This window comes from Rhynchophorus ferrugineus, unplaced genomic scaffold (assembly GCF_030347505.1).
Source record: "Rhynchophorus ferrugineus isolate W39M unplaced genomic scaffold, kcgeb_rfMv2 rfM1, whole genome shotgun sequence".
Taxonomy (NCBI): domain Eukaryota; kingdom Metazoa; phylum Arthropoda; class Insecta; order Coleoptera; family Curculionidae; genus Rhynchophorus; species Rhynchophorus ferrugineus.
In genome coordinates this window covers 88276590-88302150 of record NW_027472580.1, presented here as the reverse complement: position 1 = coordinate 88302150, position 25561 = coordinate 88276590, and the positions used below count along the sequence as shown (strand labels likewise).

General features: G+C 33.7%; 1 protein-coding gene and 1 long non-coding RNA gene across 5 annotated transcripts in view; one reads left to right on the top strand and one right to left on the bottom strand.

Moving 5' to 3' along the window:
* Positions 1 to 21315, top strand: part of CenG1A (Centaurin gamma 1A) — a 212717-nt gene extending 191402 nt beyond the window's left edge. For 2 of the 4 annotated variants that reach the window (XM_076397289.1, XM_076397274.1), the window contains exons 3-14: positions 13221 to 13362; positions 13791 to 13925; positions 14579 to 15018; positions 15079 to 15252; positions 15313 to 15496; positions 15554 to 15646; positions 15699 to 15917; positions 15977 to 16210; positions 17394 to 17511; positions 17569 to 17683; positions 17744 to 18157; positions 19926 to 21315. In XM_076397289.1, coding sequence (XP_076253404.1) covers positions 13221 to 13362; positions 13791 to 13925; positions 14579 to 15018; positions 15079 to 15252; positions 15313 to 15496; positions 15554 to 15646; positions 15699 to 15917; positions 15977 to 16210; positions 17394 to 17511; positions 17569 to 17683; positions 17744 to 18157; positions 19926 to 20018 — 2361 coding nt within the window. In that variant the 3' untranslated portion in view covers positions 20019 to 21315. Of the gene's footprint in view, positions 1 to 13220; positions 13363 to 13790; positions 13926 to 14578; positions 15019 to 15078; positions 15253 to 15312; positions 15647 to 15698; positions 15918 to 15976; positions 16211 to 17393; positions 17512 to 17568; positions 17684 to 17743; positions 18158 to 19925 lie in introns of all 4 variants that reach the window. The other 2 variants (XM_076397282.1, XM_076397266.1) reach the window with 1 other exon arrangement.
* A 1367-nt stretch (positions 21316 to 22682) lies between these two features.
* Positions 22683 to 23274, bottom strand: LOC143191828 (uncharacterized). Its single transcript, XR_013004641.1, has one exon. It is a non-coding gene; the product is annotated as an uncharacterized LOC143191828 (long non-coding RNA).
* Between the last annotated feature and the right edge of the window lie 2287 nt (positions 23275 to 25561).

The following is a 25561-nucleotide window of genomic DNA, read 5'->3' as shown; positions in this document are numbered from 1 at the left end:
GCAAAAATAATATAAGAATACGTAACAGGTCAATTGAAAAGTCCTCGGCATACCATAGTAAAACACATTTTTTTGGCAGAATTAGTTTTTTTTTACTCAACATAAATCCTTTCAAGGGTGATACACTGATTATAGCGACCCTCCAACTTTTCGATACCATTTTTGTAGTATTATTTGTCCTTTGCTTCAAAATAGGCCTCAGTTTCGGCGATCACCTCTTCATTCGAGGAAAATTTCTTTCCAGCCAGCATTCTTTTGAGATCTGAGAAAAGGAAATAGTCGCTGGGGGCAGATCTGGAGGATACGGTGGATGAGGACGCAATTCTAAGCCCAATTCATGGATTTTTGCCATCGTTTTCACTGACTTGTTACACGACGCATTGTCTTGGTGAAGCAGCAATTTATTTTTTTTCAAATGCCGCCATTTTCTACGATTTCGTTCTTCAAACGGTCCAATAACGCTTCCTTTTTCCTTTTTCAAGGTAGTCAATGAAATTTATTCCATGCGCATCCCAAAACACAGACGCCATGACCTTGCCAGCCGACTATTGCGTTTTCCCACGCTTTGGAGCGGGTTTATCGTGTGCAGTCCACTTGGATGACTGTCAATTGGACTTCAGAGTGAAATGATGGAGCCATGTTTCATCCATTGTTACATATCAACGCAAAAATTCGGGTTTATTACGCTTGATCATCATCAAACAGTGCTCCGAATCATCAACTCATCGTTGTTTTTGGTCAAAAGTGAGCTCGCGCGGCACCCACTTTGCACAGAGCTTTCAAATACCCAAATATTCGTGAATGATACGATGTACACGTTCAGTTGATATCTTTAGAGTGTCTGCTATTTCATTCAATTTCAATTTACGGTCATTCAAAATCATTTTGTGGATTTTTTAAATATTTTCGTCGGTAACAACCTTTTTTGGGCATCCACTGGGTTTACCGTCTTCGGTGCTCATTTCACCACGTCTAAACTTAGCATACCAAACCTTGATGGTTAATTTTCTTGGGGCAGTGTCCGGAAACTCGGCATCAAGCCAAGTTTTAACTTCAACTGCATTTTTTCCCTTCAAAAAGCAATACTTTATCAACACGCGAAATTCCTTTTTATCCATTTTTTTCACAATAACGAATGGTGCTTCGTTTAAAATACTATAATTCACAAACTAATGATCCGACAGCTGTCAAATTTATAGACATCTTTTGAGGGTTAGGGCTAACTAAAGAACATATGGATTTAATTCTAGTAGCGCCATCTATGTGCCAGGCCGGGGACTTTTCAATTGATCTGTAATATCTGTTATTGTGGTAGTAAAAAAAGTAATGTTCATCAGAATTGTTAAAAAAATAATTCCCAAACTGGAACCTCAAAATCATGTAGAACCTATTAATTATCTGACTTCGAAAATTTTAAAAATTCACAATATGACTTTCACAACTTTTCTAATGATACCGAAACTACTTCAACTATCAACTAAAACTTCCTGACTCACGACATAAGTGCCCACAAGAGCGCTACCAAACCAGCATTTCTCGTTTTTAATTACGTTTTTATTCACTATTTTGATAAGTGACCGTATTTAATCAAATTAGTTCGAGTTCTAACGGTCGTAAAATCCCCGGAACGTGATATTCACATTTCCCCATTCAACAACAAACGAGAAACCTCAGAAAAAAGCACATTCATCAAACGCGAATGCTCCAATTTTTTTTTCGGAACTATTTTTTCCGACGTGAAAGCCCGTCGATCGTTTCACATGACGAGGCAATCTGGAAGGGCCCTTGCGCTACAAGTAATGAAAAAAAAAACTAGAAAAAGAAAACATCAATTGTAAAAAGGCGATTTAAAATGGGAGGGTCGTGGCGGTATCATAGATATACCTGCTCGCCGAGGTCGAACGAGCCAGTAAGTTACCGTTACACCCCGAAAAATGGGAGGGAAAGGAATATTTTTAAATTATGGGGTTTCGGGTGTCATCTTTGGGCTAATGATATTTTTCGGAAATTTTATCGCCTGGGTTTAATGCCTATTTGTTGACTTTTATGATCATCGGACATGATATAATTAATCGTTCTTCAGTTTCTTAATGATGTGGTTACACCTTTCGGACATTAAGTTATGATACCTTATGTTTAATGGATATTTCTAGTTATTTTACTGTTCCTGATGATTTATTACAATCATTGGCTTCAAAATTTTGCTCAAACAGTCCAAACATATCCTACAGCAATAGAATAATTGTTCTACTTAAAAAACTTACTTACTTCTTATTAACAGTTTGTATACAAAACAGCTCTAATATACACCTTCATAGATTATATATTCTACCTTTATATATAATTATATATACTATATAACACATGGACTGAAAAGTCCAGGGCGTAAAAAAGAAAAGGCGATTTTTTTTGTTCAAAATTGGCTTTATTTATCAACGTAATCTCCATCAAGAGCTACACTATAATTTCAGCGCCGCCCTAACATTTCTAACACTTTTAAAGAACAATTTATCTTTTGCCTCAAAATAGGCTGTCACCAGTTTCTGTCCATTCAGATGACGATCCTTTTGATTCCGGAGTGAAGTGATGGATCCGTGTCCAAAAAACAAACTATACAACTTATTAAAACCATACTGTATTTCTTAGACCTAATTGGGAAGATCCATAGAAGACGTGCTAAACAAATTAATAATTAATCAATTTTCCTTTTTTTAAATAATTTTAATTAATCAACTACGTTAACGTTATCCCCATATATGTTATATATTGCTCTATGTCAAAGCGGCCTAGTGCTTCTAAAGCTTCTTCTTTGCTTGTTCATGTTTGCGATCACGTCTGGCGAATATGGATGCTTAGTCAAAATTATAATTTTTTAAAAAAGTATGCACATTATTCTCAGGCAAAGTTTACCAATAAATAATCATTTATAATCATTTATTTTACTACATTTACATTTAGTTTTGTATATCTTCATTAGTTGCGTAGACGTATTAAGGTGACCTGAGCGCTAGCTATTTTCATCACCATTTTGAAATTAATAGCAGATTAGAGAACTTTACTATACTTTTTATAATTCTGTCACTATATTTGATGCAAATTATCTGTAACATTATTGATAAATAGTGAAAAATTTCAACAGTGCCAAAACACATCAAAGGCTGACAAAAAAGGAAACACCCAATATGTCTGAAAACCTATAAAATAATTTCAGGATATACTTACCAATACAACAACAACAGAGGACCAACACAGAATTCCTAAAACCTTTTGAACTTACTCCATAAATAAAATAGTTCTAAACACAATATAAGCTTCCATCTGATTTCATATTACCTAAATTTATACAAAAAAAAAAACTAAAATTTTTTTTATGTTGATATACATAAGAAATCTCTTTAATATTAAGATCTATTAGGTACTTCAAAGTATTCTGTTATTTTTTCTCTTGAAAATGGCATTTATTGAGAAATATTAATACAGTATATGTTGATTAAAATATTTTCTACAATATTTTCCCATCTTTCTGGCAGCATAGCGAAACCGTATCGAAAGAATGATGTTGTTTTGCCAGCAATCCAACATTGGCACTTCTTTAGCATTTCAAAACATGTTCTACCCAAGTCACGCTGCATCGATCTGATAAGGCAGAACTTCCTATTCGAACAGCAACAATCCTTCACAATTCTTAGAAGGTGTGGACAAGCGTTGTCATGCAAGAGTATGACTTTGTGTCTCTTTTTCGCTATTTCTGATATATTTTTTAGAACAATACGGCATTCAATTCGATCGTTTTGTTGAAAGACTATATGAGCATGAATATACTGTTCGGTGTCGATAAGGACTGGACTTGGACTAACCCACATCTTTTTACACAAGAGATATACTTTTCAAAGCCAAACACAATACTCTACAGAAAACTTCGTTTTCGACCGGCATTTTCAATGATTTTCCCTCCTTTTAAATATTTACCATCACAAACGTCTAAATATATTTGATGGACTTCGACAGTAGATTTATCCAATTCAAACAACAAAAGTAATGAATGTCGAAAATACAATTTTGAGCTGTTCCATGGTTAGCTGGTGTATACAATGACCAGATCAGTAATATCAAATGGAAACCTAAGTAAAGGAAATTTCAAAACTATCGAATTTAACCTATAATGGTTTGATAATTCTAATTTTTAACCGACGAAAAAGGAGGAGCTATGTGATGTAAAATTAGAAGTTGTTTAGTGCAAAAACCATTGAGTTTGCTTTTTAAGCACTAACTATTAGACATTTGTTTCTATGGTGTAATTGTTAAAGCGTTTAGCCCTCAATCGGGAGTGTCAAAAAGAGAAAAATAAAACATTTTTAACAAGAAAATTGAACCGACTTCAAAAAATAAATAAGAAACTCACTAAAACTCATTCACCAAAAGAGCCCAAAAAAAAAATTAAAAATAATATTTTAAAGTTTAAAATTTAAAAATATATTTTTAGTTATATTTTACTTTAAAACGTTTTTTTTTCTGTTAAAAATATTAGTTTCATAATTTTTTTATTTTTAGTCAGTTCCTCGGTTCAATTTTGTTGTTAAAAATCTTTTGTCGTATATAGATATCGCCGATGAAAGTACATTCAGTTTATATAATATATAATTAATCGTCATTGCCTTTTCCTAAATCCAATATACCGTCAGGGAACGAATTAATTACAATTATATAAATAGAAACAGACACCCTGACATTTTGCGAATGAAAAGTTTATTTTTGATATTCAATAACTGATACAAATCCACGTTGCATTTTCTGCCTGTTTCTATAGTTACTTCCTCAAGAACTTTCTCTCCAGAGTTCACGCAGAATCGTGGTTCATAAATAATTGCCGCGAACCTTTTTATGATTGCAGTTGCGATCGTTAGGTAGAAGATCCTTATTATCAATCGGATTTATTAAAGGCTGCGAGAACCAACCCGACTTTCTTTATTCCGCAAGGGGAAGTAGTTAAAATTTCAGCCTTGTATTGTTCCCTTTTTTAAAGAACCGTTCATTTGCATTTTATTATATGATCTCATGGCGACAACACCATCGAAGATAATTTGATTGTTTTAACATTTCGAGTTTAAAAATGTATGTCACAACCGTATCAGGCATTGACTTTTTGTCTAAAATCGCAGCTGCATCATTGATATTTAGTGAAAGTTGTTTAAAACATTTGAAATTGACCCACAATCATATTTGAACTAGCGCAAGATGCTTGCAAATATTGCAGTAATAGATCGCGTTTAATTTAAATATTGTTTTTCGATGAAATAAGATTAATTTTAATATTTCCAAAACAATAGCAAAAAGTTCACTTCAATTGTTTGATTAAATATTTACTTTTTTATCTATATTTAACAATACTGTTTGTCGTATAATTTTTCTTAGGCAACTGTTAAACTTGCAAGCTGCAATGTTCTATTTGAATTGTTAACAAATTTACACTGCTTGAATTCGTACAGTGGAGTTACAGGCTATATTACTATAACAACCTTTTATATTCTCATGCAGTATTAGGATGATTCGAATAGTAATTATAATTAATGACTAATTATTATTATAATGAATGCGAATTATGTTTTTTAATATAACATCATGTCTTAGATATGTTTAGTATAATGTTGATTATAAATTAATTTGTTACTATTTTTCATTTGTACTTGAGTCAAATTCACAGTCTTAATCATTCACATAAATACAATAATACATATTTCCCAAACCAAAATTAAATTACGCTAACTTAAGCTAATGACTTTAGTCTCTCCAATGTTTCCACGTTGATATAATTTAATATTTCATATTTACAGCGAAATCTTGAATAAATTAATTGATCCATTTGATCTCAGGTCATCGTGTTGTTTATGTAACGATAAGCATTGGTAATTTATCGTAGGACTTAGTTTTTGCAGTTGGTTTAATGTTTTAGTGCAGCACTATATTTGCACCCCATAAGTCTAAATTGGCTTTATGGTTGATTGATAAAACAATCTCTTTGATTTTAGGTTAAGTTGAGAGTATCTTCCGACTAATCACTGTAGTTTGCTCGACTTTGAGTCTAATCTGCTCTGGTTTTTGTCTAACATGATGTTTTCAGTTTAACCTACCATCAAGATTTTTGCCAAGGTACTTAGCTGATTCTGCTTGAAGAATCGGGCTTCCGTCAAATGATATAATTAGGTTGTTGTCAGTTCCTCGCAACGTTAAAATTAACATGGACAAATTTGGAACTAGTAAGCTGTATTTTCCAGTCTTTAGTCCATTTGTAGATATTGTTGACTGCTACTTGTACTTGTATGATTAACTGTCGTCGGAAAATGTTCCAACTACTGTTTCTTTTCAACTATTTTTGTTCGGATATCAGCAGTGTAGAACAGATTCAAGAATAATACAATATATGTAATATTATTTAAATACACTATTAAATATAATAAATATGGATTTATCACTTATTACATCAAAATGTTGATGAAGATAGACAGTAGAGAAAATAAGAAAGATGGAAGCAATATTGTTCATTCAGATTTCAACAAAGAGAAAATAGTTTCAATTGAAAAATACATGCATTTTGAACAATTTCAAGAGCGAGAAAGAGGCCATGAAAGAAATCTCGCTGAAATGTATACAGCTGTTCTGAAGCTAAAAATAACCAAGAAGAATTGTATTCATTATGTAACTTTTTTTCATTTATACCGTGGAGTTCTCAACACATCGAGTGATATACACATTTACTATATTGTACTGTTCAATATCTTTTATATATCTGTCATTAAAGATTTATGTAAAGGGTGATCGATTTGGCGATGGGTCTACCACATATAGAGCCATTAATCGAAACTACAGTAGGTTGATGTTGAGGTGTGCCATACCATTTTATTAGTTTGCTATAATGGGTTTTTGTAGATTTTTATTACCGCTAGAAATAAAGTCATTTTTCTTTTTGGGGTAGCACAAGTTCAGTTGAACAATTTTAATGATGCAGTTTGTGGATTCATAGTGGCGTTTATGGCTTTATCGGTAGCTAATGATACCGGCAGTAAATGTACTAGAAGTGATGAATCGTAAAGTCGTTTTATGGCTACACCAATTGTGCTTATTTCTTTGGATGCCTTGAAGTGTTAAATTAGCAAAAACAGATCTTGGTTATATTTATACGGCAAAGAATAATTGTACCTTTTACCTTAACATTAAATTAATGATACTAGCTTTGGATTTACGAAGGACGAGACTTAGTAGGGACCAAAAGTGGACAATTCATCAATGATACTTTTGGGGTTCCATGAGTTCAGTTTAACAATTTCAACGATGCATGTCGTGTGGATTTCTTGTAACTTTTACGGCTTTATTGAGAAGTTAATGATTCCAACAGTAAATGAAGTAGAAGTGGCGAATCGCAAAATCGTTTTATGGTAACGTGGATTATATTTATTTCGTTGGATATCTTAAAGCGTTAAATTAAAAAGATTTCGGCTATGCTACACCCATACAGTAGAAATATTTCGTAGTTTTTACGTCTTGAACGATAAAGTAAATTGAGTGTAAATTAAGTAAATTTAGTAATTTTTCTCTCATATTGTTCTAACTAGACTAGATCTAAGATTTCAGATCCAAATTTAATTAACATTTGATGGATGTACGTCAACTGGTACTTCTACATAGTTTTAAAACATTGAAGGAACTCGATATTAGAAGTTGGAAGGATTGTTAGAAGTTAGTTATTGTCTTGAAAATGTTCCCGTACAAAATTCATTAGTCCAAAAATTGCTACCGAGAGATCCTGATCAATAGTCATAAGTCAATAAACAGAACAGTCGATTTCAATTATCGAATGACGTTTTCCCACGATGACAAATTTAGCCAGACAGATCTCCGGATTTAACAGCACCGGGATTTTTCTTATGGGATTTTTTAAAATCAAAAGTTTATGTGAATAAGCCCCAAACGATTCAACATCTTAAAAACAATATTCATCACGAAATTGAAGAAATTCAGCGTCAGATACTGCAGGATGTCATGAAAAATGCCTTTAAAAGAGCCGAATCGCGGCCACCATTTAGTCAATATAATTTTTCAATCATATCGAAAAAAAATAGTAAGGACCAACTAAACATTTTGTGAAAACCAAACTTACTTATCTTTTCTTTCAGCAAAGTTATAAGCAATCAAAATGGTAGCGGGGCTTTAACAGAAAAGAATCAACGATAAAAACAAACATCATTTCTGTTTTTGTCCCAAGGATAGTACTTTGGTTGTCAAAAAATATGTTTGAACATATTTTGAGGCTTTCAGAAAAAAAGTATTTTTCTTATTTTACTATTATAAACAATTATTGTAAAGTCATTAAAAGTTAGTAAGTCATAACTGAAACAGTTAGTAGTAAGCTTCATTACTCGGTAGGATAACCGCGCTACGGCTTCATTTTATGTCTTTCAAACGATCCTGTCGTCTTTTACTCACCACTAAGTAATAAAGAACGAACGGACGACCTATATATAAAAAAATCTCCTTCAGTCCAGCAGCTCTTCTTTTAATGATTTTTTAACGACTTGTTCATATCCATCGTTCCCTTTTATCGGACCGTAATCAAAAAAAAAAACTTGTCCATCCTCTCTAGGTCCCCTTTTTAGGACGCGAATGCACTATCGATCGCGTAAACAGGGAGAGGATAGCCGTGCGAGAGGGACGAGGACGGAGAACGTCGGCTATGCAGCTAGCGCGAGCGAGACGGTCGATATTGAAAGGGGTTGAAAGGAGAGATCGTATCGAAAGTGGAAAAAGGAGGGAAGGACTCGGTGAAAATGCAATCTGGAGCGCCCTTTGGCGCCAGGGTGAATTTCTAGATATCAGTCGTCGGCATAGTGCGTCTGCTAGTTCGTCTATTTCGCCTTGCTGGTCCGTTTCTATACATTTAAAACAAGCAGTCATCGGGTTTTGGTCAGTTGTATTTGTATTGGTCACGATGGATATCATCAAGTAAGTCTTTGTTCGAATTTGTGTTTTATATAGAGCCCTACCTCAAAGAAAGTTCATTGCTCCGACAAGTATCAGTTTATCGCAAAAGTTGGAAACAATTAATGTCGGTTAACGTATCTCTAAACATGGTACGTCATTTTACCATTTGGAAAACGAAATTTTCTAATTCATCTCGCTTCCAAAATAGTGGAGACTTTCTCCTCATCAAAAACAGCCTACAAACTAATTACCACTAATTGACATGTATTAATATAGACGATATAATAAAAACTACTACGACTACGACTTAAACCGTTCTTAAATTCCAACAAAACCGACGCTATAATTACGGTTGTTTCGCTATAAAAGGACTACTGATTTCACCGCAAAATACACGCATTATAACCTCGAGATGATATGAGCGGGAAATATTAATCGAAGTTATTCGATTCGAACTGGTTTTAACTCGGGTCATTTGAAAAACTAAAACGGAAATGATGATTTGTCGTTAATAATGTATATTAACAGTGCAGTATTGATTGGGAATAACTGTTTGTTAGTTTCCGATTGATACAAAATAAGAATTCATATTGATTATATATTTCTGTTCGCGACTCTAGAATTTAAACCTCGTTGGTATAAAAAATTAATAAAAATATTATGAAATGTAATACTAAACGTGTTAACTAATTATAAGTAACATAAGCAATGAATAAACTAAAGGTTTGAGTGAGATTATACTACAATTAACAGTAACTATTAACGCACTAAAATTGATAAAGTGCCACTTAAACATTAGTTAGTTTGATTATAAAAAAATATAATAAAAGATAGAAGGTTCAGTTGCTTCAGTTATTTATGATTCTAGAAATAAAAACTCGTTCAACTCAAAATATGTACTTGTTTCATATAAAAAACGAAATATTTATACGTCATTTAGAACTTTGATTTATCTTTACAGGCCGTATCTATAAAATAAAGATACTTAAAAAAAATATTAGGTCTATACATTAACATTAAATGATTTTTTTTAATTGAAAAATCGGTACTATGTATTTTATTCAAAGTCTTGCCCATCGATAGATGCTACTTTTTACCATCTTTCAGATAATTTACGTATTCTATGTTAAACGATGTTTCTTGAGTTATTCACGAATCGACCGATTTTTTGGTATGATCATAAGAAATGAAACGCTGCTCACACAAGTCAAGACTCAAATCGAAACAATTTCTAATCAGAAGGAGCAAGGCCTGGAGAATATGACGGGTGGGTTAGTACTTTACCCATTTAAATATTTCCAAGTATGTTTTCATCGGTTTTGCAACATGTGGTCGTGAGTTATCATGCAGAAGATGAACATTGTTGTGTTTTTTTCACAGTGCTCGACTGAAACGTATCCTTTATAGTCGATAGCGATCCCCATTAACAGTCTCATTAGGTTTTAGCAGATCATAGTATACCACACCAAGGTGGTCCCCATATCCTCAGTAACAATAGGATGCAAAAAACCTTTCAGATTTTGCCATTGAAACAGCATTTCACACATGTCCAAACGCCTTTCAATGTCTATTGGCTTTAATTCATACGGTACAAAATATGGGTTATTCTTGTTCTTCAAGTGATTGGAAATGGTTTCTTGTATCCTGGTTCCCAAACGATCCTGCTTGTTATTCTTGCGTTTTACGCGGATCATACTCGAGTAATACCAGTCCAGAACACTCTTTGTCTTCAGTATCCAAATCAACACAGTTTTCACATGTTGAAATCAATGTAGCATGGTTTCAATTACCATAAGCTTCACACAGCATTCGATGATCTTCAGCTCTAAAATGTTCCCTAAATGTTATCTACTCTATACAAAGCCAACGCAGACAGACACAAAGAAACTCCTCTTTACCAAATTTGAACTGAATAAAACAATACAATAATAAAAAAGAAAATTCTTCAAAATATTTTTTCTTTTGTTGGCAAGGAAACATTTTAACTTTCGGAAATTCGCCAAGGGCTAACGAGTCCTCCTAGGTATATACCTATAGTCTGATCAAAGTTATTTTGTACGTACGTCATCTAAATTTATGACACCAAAACTTCGCAATGTTGCCGCATTGACTCTGAGTTTTAGTTCGGTTTAGCTTTGACATAAAACAGAATTCTTATCTAAATAAAATAATTGAACAAAAATATTAACAAAAAATGATATTTTAACATTATAGTACATCTAAACACTACAATTACTTATTCAGCCACAACAGTTTATAGGTAAGAGTTATAACCTCTTACCACTATTGCTTTCAAGAATTTTGCACACGTCTGACAACCGGGCGACTTTGGCAGGCTCTTTCGTTTACGCGTTCGAACTAATCAGTATTGTATCTCTTTTTAACTAGAATAAAATGAGAAGGAAAATATTGTCTGATTCTACAACTACACATTCACAACAAAACTTTGAATAGAGTATAGAAATTATTGTTAAAACAATTTGTAGGTTAGTCGGCAACAATGTAGTAAATAAATAATAAAAAGACGATATCAAAACCAACTGAATACATCATAAAATTCATAAAATAAACTTCCTATATCAACGATTTATTTCATCCCTGCTTTTGCTCCAAAGAAGAGGAACTAAATACCAACATAAATCGGAACCAATCATAATGTTATGCAACAAGCAACAACGTAATATTCAAACAAGACCTCTGGAATTTTTTGATGGGTCTAAAGCATTAGACCCATCAAAAAAAAAGAGAAACGGTATGGCGATTTGATAATCCTCCGGGCAAAATGCTGCACCGTTTTTTTCTCTCTCCCAAATTTCGGCACGACATCGTTACGTAAGATCGAAAGTCGTCCGTGACTGGTGTTATTTATAAATAAAAGTTTCGATCTGTTCGCAGAAATGACCGTAAACAAAATCCAAAACGAAACAAACGGATGGCCGATGATGGTTTTTTGCCGTCTTTTGTGTGATCTGGTTCGCATTTAGTTCTGCTGGCGATGGCGTCGACACCAGGAAATCGACTGTTATGGTGGATGGATTTTTCGATGGTCCGTGTGTTTTTTACTCGTGGACTCTACGACGTGGAAATATTAGGTTCATTATTATTTTTTCCTTTGTGCTGTGTGAAATATTCAATAACATGATGTTGCAACTTTTACAGTTGTTAACAGGATATAATATCATATAATTCCTGGTAAGACTATTTATGTACATGCCAGGTGTACCGGCCATTACTGGATATTTTTTCGAAGAAAAAAACATCATTTTCAAGAAAATTGAAAATTGTATTTATTCGAAGTATTGGCAATTTGTCTCTATAAATTTGTCTCTATACATCTTGCACATCTTTCAGGCAATTTATGGACGCCATCCTTTTGTCTTTTGAACAAAACCATTCATCGAGCCATTTTCTAACTTCGAATTGATAGTCGGGGAGGCAAGGTCTGGAGAGTACAGCGGTTGCAATCCCATCCAAGTGCTTTCAACGCATCCTTGACCGGTTTTGCTTTTTGAGACGGCGCGTTATAGTGCTGTAAAATCATTTTACCGTGTCTTCGGACCCATTCTGGACGTTTTTCGATCAATACGTGGTTCAAATTGATCATTTGTTGTCGGTAGCGATCACTATTAACTGTTTTACCAGGTTTCAACAGTTCGTGATTCGTTAGATTTATATTGGGACATTGTATTCCGCAATTTTCTCTGCTTCCCATCAAATACAATTAGTTTCCTGGAAAAAAGTATGAACAAGATATTTTATATTATGAAATAATTAAAACTGACACATAAAATATTATATGCTTTTGTGGTAGAGAACAGACATAAATTGGCACTTGTTGCATGATCTATAAAAACCTAAAAATAAAAGAAAACATTTTTGAATGGCAAAAAAAAATCTGAGTATGTGTAAACATTTGTTGTTTTGTTTGTTGACATGTCAAACCAAGGACACTTTCAAAACAGTGTCTATGAACTTTTGATTTTTTATAGAAAGAAAGGAGAAAGTGACAAAGAGGGGTATTTGATATTCCTACAAGAATTTCTGGTACTTTTACAATAACAATGCTTGTCGCGATACCTAATAAGGAAGCAGAGAAATTGGCGATTAATTCTTTACAATACCGGTTATTAATTAATAGCTGTTGATTTTATTGGAACCCATCGGGTTTTGGCAGTGGAAACCTGACGCCAGATACGGTCAGCCCCCCGCATTTCTGTTCGTGCTTAATCTTTGTTCTTTTGTTACAGTTTACCGCCTGGGTTGACGCTGTTATCTTCGTCTTTAGCTTGGAGAACGAGACCTCATTCAACGCCATCTACAACTACTACACGAAAATGTCCCATTACAGGAACGCAGCCGAGATACCTTTCATTCTTGTCGGCACTCAAGGTAATAAAAAACACATTTCACTGTTAACAATCACTAATTATATGAAACACATATTGGTTCTTAATTAGGCACTAATGATTTTACAAGGCAATACGTAGCTGCATAAACAACACTGAAAAATAACGTGAACATTTTCGAGTGTTTTGTTTTAATTAAATGACAAATCTAATATTTGACCACTGACAATTAGTTGACGTGCCGGAATGAATTTTTAGTTGCCTATACGTATTTCATAGTTATTAATTAATTATAGTATTTTTCAATTTTCCTATCTGCCTCCCGATATTAACAACTATATTTGGTGTTGGCTATATAAATATAGTATAACTTGTTATCATCTGCTTTTATTTTAATTTAAGCGATAATTATGATTATGGTACTTTACACTTGAAACCATCACGTTATCTTAATAATTATTTCAATTGCAGATGCAATAAGCGAAAACAATCCGCGAGTCATCGACGATTCGCGAGCGAGGAAATTGGCGAGCGATCTGAAGAGGTGTTCATATTACGAAACCTGCGCCACCTACGGCCTCAACGTCGAACGAGTGTTCCAAGATGGTAAGTAATCGTTGTTTCGTATGATTCACCGTTTAACGAGCGTGTTTTGGTCACTAAATCCACCCGAAGAGTACAGTTATATTTGTAAGTAGAGGAGATTTATTGAAGCGATATTAACTGGACATTTTTTTGTCGCTCGATGAGTTTTGTCTTGAGTATACCGGGGTTGCCTAATATGGACATATTTCCTCTTATTGGTTTTAAATTTAGTCCAATTATTTTGCGCTATAGTTATGGCTATATTTTTTTAAATAATTTTATAATAAACATTCGTTGCATAATAGAATACTAAACGTGTATTACTGTGTTTGGGATTATAAACAGGAAGAAAGGAGAACTAAATAAAAACATCTTGTTACTATTAATTTTTTGTAACATATTCATTATACTTTTGAAAACATACAAAAAAGTAATCGCTTTTACTTTTTTAATAACATACAAGAAAAAAATAAAAATTGTTGGCTAGAATTAATTATTTCGCTATAATAGTAGGGGTTGCAAAAAGATGGTGTTATATGGTTTTTTTAAATACGATTTTCCAGCAAGTTAAGGTAGATAATAATTATCAGTGTGTCCCCATAAATCTTGCAAAGAAATTTACTTTGTATCTATAATCATTATACTGATTAATTCTTACAAAATATCTCTTTCAGCTTGTCAAAAAATAGTTCAGCAACGTCTCAGCCAGTCGACCATCTGTCTGACTCCAACCAATTCCCGCCCATCTACACCCAATAATCATTACCATACCAGCACCGCTCAGCGCCATCTTCAAGCTAACAACGGATTCGTGCAGATGGAACGGCAGAGCTCGGTGCACATGTCGCCAGGACACCATACGCTGCCACACAACAAGGACTTCAAGGAGATATCCATGATGCAGAATATCCGACAGCACATCGTGCCTAAACCGGCTCATCAGAGCTCCCAATCGGACAGCAACAGCTACAAGTCCGGCGAGGAAGAAAGAAAATGGAATTCCTCCTCCTCCACATTGGCGAGCATCAATTCTTCTCAGGGCATGATCGCTGTGACCACCGAGAACAATAATGTAGCGAAATTTGCTGCTCCTCACTCTTTGGATAATCTCCAGGTAAAATTATCGAAACATTGACAACCTCGATTGTTTCTAATAAAGCTGATGTTCGTCCAGACTGCCCAACAACAGAATAACCCCAAAGACATTAAGGACCTACCGACGCCTAACTCTACACCAACTACTTCAAGGAAGAACAGGAGAAGATCGAATCTTTTCACTCCTTCCAAAAATGAAAAACTGAAGAATGGAGGAGATTTTGGCAGTGGCAGAGCCATACCTCTTAAACAAGTAAGTCTCGATAATAATCATTATGATATACAATGATGCTGATACATCACTATCCTCTAGGGCTATTTGTACAAAAAATCCAGTAAACCACTAAATAAAGAGTGGAAAAAGAAATATGTGACCTTGTGCGATGATGGTCGACTAACCTATCATCCAAGCCTTCACGATTATATGGACGATGTCCATGGAAAGGAAATATCTTTGCAGTATGTTACTGTGAAGGTCCCTGGACAGAAACCCAGAGGTATTAATGAGGTCATCACAATGTTTCCATCAAACCAATCAATTCCCGTCTCTACAGGGTCAAAATCAATTGTGACGGTTGCTGCGCAAGGATATAGTGGAAATAATAGTGCTTTGCACGAAAATTTAGGAGGATTATCTCTTATGGGCGGTAATATATTTATATCAATTTTATCTTCAGAATAACTAATGTTTTTTTTTAGGTAAAGACAAGAGACCGACTGAAAAAGTCCTCCTGAGTGCCTTTGAAACCGTCAAAGATCCTAGCTTCAAATATTCCCAAGCCAGTGGTGATGAAGGAATGACTCTCTCCAGCAGCAACTCGTTCTTAAATGGAGAGATAAACAAGACGGAGACCCCGAATGTGAAGAAAAGACATAGGAGGGTCAAAAGCAGTGGAGTAAAGAACTCCGAATATGATGGTGCGTTGTTTTAAGATGACTCAATGTCGATCTTCATAACAATTTTTTTAAATTTATAGATGCAGACGGATTTGAGTTTTACATTGTCTCGTTAGAAGGCAAGCAGTGGCATTTTGATGCTTCCAGCGTTGAAGAACGGGACGATTGGGTGACCGCCATCGAGCAGCAAATACTCAATTCTCTCCAACTCAATGAGACCTCGAAGGCGAAGAATCCCAACGAGGCTGCATCAATTCAATCAATCAAAAACAGGGTACCCGGAAATGGATATTGTGTGGATTGTGACGCACCAAGTAAGTCACAACAGTATTACATTTCAGAAAATTTCTGACATTGTTAGTTATTTTAAAATAATTATTTCTGCTATTTTATTATTTTTATTAAGGTTTGTTGTGTTGTTCAGGAGAGAAAGCAATTTTGTAAATAAAATTCAATTTATTTTTTCTCTACTTTGCTTAAATTAATATATAAAGACGAGTCTATTTATTTAAATGAATAATATAAAAAATATATAAAATGAAAGGTGTTAAACCCATACGTAATGGTGAAAAGAATTATAAATTGGATGGAAATGAGTTACTAAATTGTCTGTCTGGTTTTGGATAATATTGACAGAAATTCTACTGTGTTTGATTCTTGATATTTTTGTTTTTTCAACATTCTACTGTTTCTGGTCTTCTGGTTCAATTCTTCATTCACTACATTTTTTTGGGCCTGATGTACCAGCTGAAAAGGTTTTCTTGCTGATGTTCATTCAATTTAAAAGAGTGCCCGTGAAGGCGCTTTATTTGTGGAATGAGAACCTAAGGGTGAACCTGATGACTATACACACGACATATAAAAATTCTACTCTGCTTGATTCTTGACTTCCATTCTTAATACTTTTTTCTTCTTCTTAATTCTGATTAAATCGTTACTCTTTTGAATGTTTCTTAATTCTTTAATTCTTTGGCAACTGTTATTTTCGCTAATTCTCGACTCAGCATATTACTGTTTCTGTTCTTGATTAATTTTCGTTTTCAGTTCTGTAACTCGATCTAATTCTTTTGCAAATTCGTCAGTAAATTCTGATTTTAGTTCTGGATGCATCGTGTTTTATCAGCAGATCCACAAGATGCTTGCGGAAGCGAACTCTTAAGACCCTTACAAATCCAGAACAATCGACAACGAGCCGATGAGACATCCTTTTTGTTAGACACGTGTATTCTGTTTGCGCGGTGCCTTTCTTATTTTGCCCTGTCTTCACCAGACATTCGAGACAATGCGATATTTTATATTACCTCAAGTCATAATTCTTTTTCGATGTCACAAATATTACAAAAACCAGTTACGTGGTTTAATAAATTAGGCCCCTAAACTATACAAAAAAAACATTATAATTTGCGTAAACTAAAAATTAAACAATTTTTTTAAACATAAATAAATGTAATTACGTCGCAACACTGTTATTAACAACTTTTTTTTGTTTCATTATAGATCCAGTCTGGGCTAGTTTAAATTTAGGTGTTTTAATGTGTATAGAGTGTTCCGGTATACACAGGAATCTTGGATCACATATTTCTAGAGTTAGATCGTTAGATTTAGATGAGTGGCCGTAAGTTTACTTATTTCTCATATGGTATTTTGTCTAAACTGTCCTTTTTCTTTCCAGACCAGGAAATCAAAGTGTTATGCTTGCTATAGGTAATACTTTAGCGAATTCTGTATGGGAGTGCCAAACACACAATAGGACTAAACCCACGCCTACATCTAGTCGAGAAGAAAAGGTTTGGAACTTTATCACCGATTTATTCGAACGATTCATAATTTGTCGGTTTAATTTTCAGGAAAGATGGATAAGAGCAAAATATGAAAAGAAAGAATTTCTCCCGCCACCAAACACCACCATGCCCTTAGGCCAGCAACTGATTGACTCTGTTTGCAGTTCGAATATGAAATCCATCATCCACGTTCTGGCTTTAGTCAGTGCGCAGCAGGTCAACACGACGGTTGGGCCTAGAGATCTGCGTACGCCGTTGCATTTAGCTTGTGCGATGGGTAATCTTGCCGTGGCGCAGTTGCTCATCTGGCACAACGCCGACATAAGGGCGGTGGATCATGATGGGAGGACGTGCTTGGCTTATGCGAAAGCAGCAGCCAATGCTGCGGAGTCAAAATCTTCGACTGCGAAAAGCGCCATGGGTGTATCGGCAGATAGCAAGCATCTTGTGGATCTGCTGATGACTAACGGATGTCCGGAGGTAAGCGAAATAAAACTTATTTACGCTCTACAAAAAATTTGTTGTCTTGACAAGATAGTAATTATGTCTAATATGTTTTTAGAGACACTTTATGATTTTAAGTATTGGAACTTGTTGAACAAAAAATTTATATTCTTTACACATCTTGGATCAGTTCCTAATAAACTTAATTTTTACTACCATCCCACGTAATAGAAACCAACACTACTGAAAAATAAATTTCCTACAAAAATAGAAAATACTTAATAAAATGGTTAGTGTTTCGACAGTGGCATAATGTGCGTTATGATAATTATTTTGATAGCCCGTTGTTTTATTTTATAAAAAAGTTACCATCTAGATATCTGGTTGTTTTTATCATAAGCATTGTTTCCGTATACTGTTATTATTATTTCGATAGTTTCTATCAAAAAATCATTAGGACTAAAATTGAAGGCGTCAATATTTAAATTTAATATTTAACAATGAGCAAGGTTCCAAATCCTTGTCTTACACAGAATAGAGAGGAAACTCGGGGGTCTCTGGAGAAAATTTTCACTACGTCCAATTAGATATTTGGTTATAATCGCCCATTCAAGCAATTTAATTGGTCAATTTAAATCTCTATTATAGGCATCTGTAGAGAAAACATTTTGCTGTGAAGACATCTGATTGGTTCTTTGATAAAATTTGCAATGCAGGTGCATCACGTGATATCGCAGTTATCACATTTCATTTACCAATAGAATTGATATTTAAAAAAATGTGTAATATTGCTGTGAGATTGTTAACATGGCAAACTCTAGAAACAAAATAAAACAGATAACTTAGAGACCTCACAAATGTATAATAAAACAATTTTGACGGAGTTTCGTGCGTGAGATATTAGTTTGCTTCATAAACTTTATCTCACCTTTGTCTACATAGTTAATGTTACATAGTTAGTCATAACAGATTATGAATAAACATTTCACTTAACTTATTTTTTTACGTAATTGTTAAGATGTGTATATATTTTTGATGCCGTTATTTCTAATAGACCCAAAATATTTTTACAACTATCACCCATTTGTTAGTAACAAGGTGAAAAATGGGTTAACTTTCTAAATAAAAAACATTATATGTGTGAGTTAAAAGGGAGTACCATAGAAACAAAATTAACGAATCAAATGCCTTTGTGGCCCTCAGCATAGCGATTCAAACAAGTAATATGTTCAAAGTAGTGACATCTAAATTTTGAACATCGCTAAATATTTCTCCAAAATTGTCTATTAAGTTATATATCTATTTTCTCTGTACACTGAATGATAGATGATTGATGACATGAACGGAAAACGTACCTAAAAACAAGTGTCGTTCGAGGAAAATACGTTGTTACACTTGCAGTCCGCTCTCTTTTTAACATTGTTTTCTAACTGTTCTTATTGGACATATTATTAAATCAAAAAACTTAAATAAAAGCAGTACTAGTTCTAAGGCATTTTTATTCACAAAGATTTTGGGAAAGTTGTCATAAATTTATTTTCTCAAACATTTTGGAAATGCCCGTGAAATTCTAAATGAAGAGCATGTTGAGCTACTCGATATTTAAATAAAATATAGATTTATTTAGACTTACTTAAATGTATTTTAATTTAATTGAATGTCTCGCAGATTCACCTTTTTTAGTATCGTGCGAAGTCTCTCAATCATAGAAACTAAAAATTGTTTAACACAATTACAACTTTCTTGTTAAGATAATAAACTAAATAGTATGCCAGACGTATTGACTTAATTTGTTTTTTTTTAGGAAGCAACAGTGGCAATAAGTGGTACAATTCCAAGACGAAGAGGCAGCCAGACCCTGCCTCAGTACGATAAACTGCCCTCTAGCGTCATTTAGCAATTGGAGCAATTCAATTTTGACCCGTTTTAGTTGAACCGACCCACCATAGCAAATGCATGAAACAGTGGAAATGTTCCCTAACTGAAAATTTATTTAAAAAAATATGTGATCTCCTTTTGATATAATAATGTACATCGTGAACGTATTTCCACGCTGTGTTATCCAATTGCGATGATGATGTTTTACTCTACTGACTGATGGTAGTTTTAAATGTGGAAGACCATCGCTAATTTTTCTATTGTTAGTACAAAGAGGAATTTATCGAGCGCTTGCATTTTTTATTGTTTAGTGACGCGATGCTTTTTTATTTTTATCGATTTTGGTACAGTCTGAATATCAAATAAAGAAGGATAATCTCAAATTCGCGCTAAAGAATCGGAAAGAATGGTCATGGAAACATGTATATTTGTGATGTTCATACTGTATATAGAGAGAGTTTTAAATATATATATATTTTCTGTTGATCCGTCCTTATTTTAAATTTACGTACAAACGTACAAAAGATTTTTTTTACGCGAAAATTGGCAGTGGTCTACTTGCTGATCGAGAAGTTGTACTGTGACATAACATATGCAGCTGAACAATCATTTTATGAAGACTCCTAATACTCACTGATATTTGTTAAGATGCACTTTTGTACTTAAACTACGGCCATACGGATTTCTTTACCCCATCCTTCTGATTGTAAAGGAAATTCGACCGGAATGAATAGTAAGCGTTCAGAATTTTTGCACTTTTTCACCATTATTAGCGGAAAATATCACTAGATATACGAGACTTGTGATTTGGTAATTGTAACCCATTAGGTGTGAGGACGTTTCCTTTTATTTTTGTCATTCGGTTTTCTGCCTCGTACTTTCGGTACTTTTTTTTACGTCGCTACTGCTCGTCTGGATCGGGCTTTCTGTGCCTAATCGACTAACTAGACCCGATAGTTATTTCGATTTTTTTACCATTACGACGAACTGATCGTACCAGGTCTGCGATACGTAATATTTAAGTGTCCAAAGTGTTCTTAACTGCGTTTTAAGCTATGCAGGGAGTTAAGTTAGCCATTAGGTGTGCAAAGACCGATTTTTATCTGATTTTCTTTTGTCCAGCTGTGTTATATAACTTATGAATATTATTTTCTTGTTATGTTTATTGGTTACTTTTATTATGTTTTTTTGTATATATTTTCGCCAAAGAACTTGTACGTATTATTGTTTTGTATATAAGGCTAAATTTTGTGTACAGAAATTTATATATGTTGTTCTTCCCTAAAAAGTAATATAAGTGAAAACTTACAACTGAAGATGTGTTTCATTTTTCAAGTACCTAATAATTTAAGTAGGCTGGTTATGTGGGCTTTTTAATTGGTCGTTAAACACAAATTTCAAAAAAAAGAGGGCTGATATATTGTTACTCATATAATGATGTTAAGAAATTTTTTAATATTATGGAAATATGTGAAGGGTGGGAAAAGCAGGACTTCTCAGAATAAGCACAATGATAACTTCAGGGCAGAGAAAAATCTGAGAATAAATGTTAATTGTTATAAATGTTATTATTAATTATATTATTAAAACTAAAAGGAATGTACCCTATAGCTAATATTATATGAACAGTTCATTTTATTATACATGGTGATACAGCTGTGAAAATATTTCAATCAAGACTAAAAATTCAAATAAAACTCCTTTAAGCTTTCTGGCTAACTACTTTGTGTGACTTCGAGACACACAGACATATAGTTGTTAAAGTGTGTAAGCTTGAAGTTTTTCAAAGATGATGCTGATTAAACTGTTAATCGATTAATATGGGCTTGATGATGATTAAATATAGTCTTTCTGAATACATTTTGAGATACGAAAATAGCTTAGTCAGAAGGAGTTAAATTTGGCAAACGGGTTTGAAGTTGCAAAAGTTTGTGCTTTAATTTTCATGTTTTCACAATGTTTCTTGAGCTGTGTGTTAGAATGCGTTGTCTCGTTGAACTAGACCAGAACATTTTACACGAAATTAGTTCAACATGATAGTTTGTAGACAAGATAATTGTCTAATCCCAAAGCTGATGTTTCACTTTTTTAACCTATTGCTAAAGCCTAACTTGCTTCAAAGTCGAAGTATGGGATTTACATTACTTATAAAATTCTTCTAATTTATTCCACAGTAATACGCAGCTCAGCAGTAACAGTAGTCAACTAGATCATTATTATGATTGAAAAACAATTAAAGAGTTTTTCTAAAACATATTATATGATGAGTTATTAAAACTAATAATTTGATTAATTTACCTTAGTAGATACATCCTGATGAAAATTATTCAGTTCATAAAAATTATGTTTCAAATTGAATTATCCAACAAAAATAAAAACATACAAGGAATCAGTCAAGGAAAGCATCATACTAAGAAACAGCATTTTCTAATGATTTGACAATCTTAGTTTGCACTTACAAGGGATATTTAAGCGAATCACTGGAACAAGTGACGGATCTAGAAATCTGTTGGAAAAAGTTGGCCGATCAAGATGATAAACAGAGATTGTAATGGTCTGGTCATTATTTCCTAACTTCTAATAAGATCATCTCAAGCTACCTGAAGAAATGGTGCTAGACAGTGTGTCATCATTCGGTGCGGCACCAACAGTATTGAAGATTGGTTTCAATAATAAATTTACCTTTCGGTGTATAAGAAAACAAACAATTTTTATTTAGGTAAAAAGGACGGAATTATAATCACATACCCTATAACATACATAAAAATGTATGAACAAAATTAGATATTATACATTATTTTCTAGATCTATTAACATATTGTTCTACTAGAGAAACATTTGTAACATCATTATGCTATATTATATATAAATTCCTTCCAACGGTTTTCTTGCATTCTTATATAATATCTGTTATATACTATTATTATAATTATGTTATATGTTACTAAATAAATAGTAGAATAGTAAATTAATAATATTAATAATTACAGTAAACTTAATAATAATCAACTTTTGCTTGATGCTTTTCTCGTACCTTCCAGGAAGGAGTATCTTTGAAGCTACACACCTTCGACAACTTGATCAATTTATTGGAATTATCTGGTGCCCTTATCCAGTACACAGTTTGAACACCCCGTCTTCCCGTGATGTATCTCGTTGCAGATCCGATCAATTGACCAGAGTTTGGCATCTTGAGTTCCGTTTGAAATGGACTGTTACAATAGTCAACTTATCAGGATAGAACCAGCTACTGCAAAAAAACGAGTTACATTCACCCGAAATATATACGAGTCATAATCATTTGCATGATGACGCAAAGAAATTGTTTGTGCATGTTGTTTTGGCTGTTTAAATTTTTTTCACGGGCTGCATTATTATCGAAGAAGATAAAACTATAAAAAATGCTGGTTGATTTTGGAATGAATCACGTTTTGAATGGCGAATAACAAAATTTCAAATGTTTGAAAAAAGGACACGCGTTTGAGATATTATCAGGGAAAAAATTGTTTTTAATCAGTTTTGTTAAATATTGTTATTGTAAATAGAGGAGAATGTGTTGTTTGGATATTTGTTATATTATGATGTGTTTTTTGCTAGTCGACTAAATATTTTATTTTTTCTTATTAGTGATACCCAATTATAAATGATTTATTTGTAACAGTCTATGAAATAATGTACAGGGGATAATCAAAATAATATGACCATATATTTATTTATTAATTAGATGTCGAGTATTGTGCTTTACGAGTGTGTATTTGATTGCTAGTGTATATTGCTTTAATGATGTTGGAGATGAATATGTATTCCTCAGTTATGTTGAGGTTTGGCGATTGTGCTGGTTAGTGAAGATGTTTGATTATATTCTGATGTTCCTCGAACTAAGATTGAACATTTTCAGCTGTGTATGGGTGCATTATCATTTTTGTATATGACAGTGTTTGGCAGCAATATGCTAGTCATCGTAAGAACTTTATTAATGAGGATATAGATATATTCATTCGCAGTATACTGGCTAGTGATGTGAATGAGAGAAACAGCTGAATACCATTATATTAACGCCCAAATCATAAAGGTACCTTCACCATGCTTAGATGTAAGAAGCGGAAACTCCGGATCCTAGCCTTTTGAGGTTTTCTATACATAAACTCGGCCTCCTCATTTGTAGGAAGCAATGTAAACGATGATTCTCCAATCATCAAATTGTCCAAGGCTTATGTTCGTTGCACCACTTATTTCGCAGTCTGAAAGTACTATTAAAATTTGAGTTCGGTTTCATCCAATAAGCCTTGCAATTCATTATCTTTAAATTGTTTTGGTTCTCCAGGTTATTCCTTGTCATTGATGTCAAAAGTGTTTTAATTGTTTGAGTAAGGTAACTTCGGTAACAGGTTACTGTTACGAATTACTTGTAATTTGGAACAGGGCGGAATTAACAACACCACTTTTGGTTTTGGAATAAGAGAAAAGCTTTATTCACATTACTGTTCTTTTATATCCTTCGAACATCCGCTTGAGACCATCTACAACGGCCTGTACTAGTAATTTTTCTTCTTTTTATATATATTAGAAATGAGTAGTGGCTTTTTCTGGAGAATCTTAACCGTGTTCGGTAAACTTCGGTAGTTTTCACCTGATTATGCGACATTACCATTTACAAGCAATTCAGAGGTTGAATCTAATGCTACAACAGACATTTTGGATGGCGTTGTAGGACCTCTGTTTTGTAAGGTTAAAAATTATTTATGATATTTTGATATATTTATAATTTCGATTATAAATGGTAGGCAGGAACGGATAAATCATCAATTTGTGAATATTGTCAAAAAACTATTACAATACTTCTAATCTGAACAGACATATGAAAGCATTCCATCCAGGTGTGTGTGTATCCATTCAATTTTAATTTTAATTTTGAAAATGGGATTAAATTCTGTACTGAATTATTTACATTTTAGGCATACTTGACACTGCGAATGAAAAAGTACAGATAAATATGACTTTATAGCCTTTATGTGAGCATATTTCATCAAAATGACAGCTCGTTGACCATATAGTCAATTCACGATATTAAAATTGAACACTGAATTAGTTTTTTTTTATTCAACATGATTCCCTTCGAGGGTGATACACTGATTTTAGTGACCCTCCAACTTTTCGATAGCGAGCATTCTTTAGAGATCTGAGAACAGGAAATAGTCGCTGGGTCAGATCTGAAAAATACAATACATGAGGATGCAATTCGAAGCCCAATTCATGGATTTTTGGGATCGTTTTCACTTACTTGAGATACGGTGCATTGTCTTGCTGAAGCAGCACTTTCTTTTTCCACAAATGCGGTTCTTTTTCGGCGATTTCGTCCTTCAAACGGATGGTTCTTTCTTTTTCAAGGTAGTCAATGAAATTTTATCTATGCGCATCCCAAAATACAGACGCCATAACCTTGCCAGCCGACTCTTGCTTTTTCCCACGCTTTGGAGCGGGTTCATCGTGTGCAGTCCACTCGAATGACAGTCGATTGGATTTCGCAGTGAAATGGTGGAGCCATGTTTCATCCATTGTCAC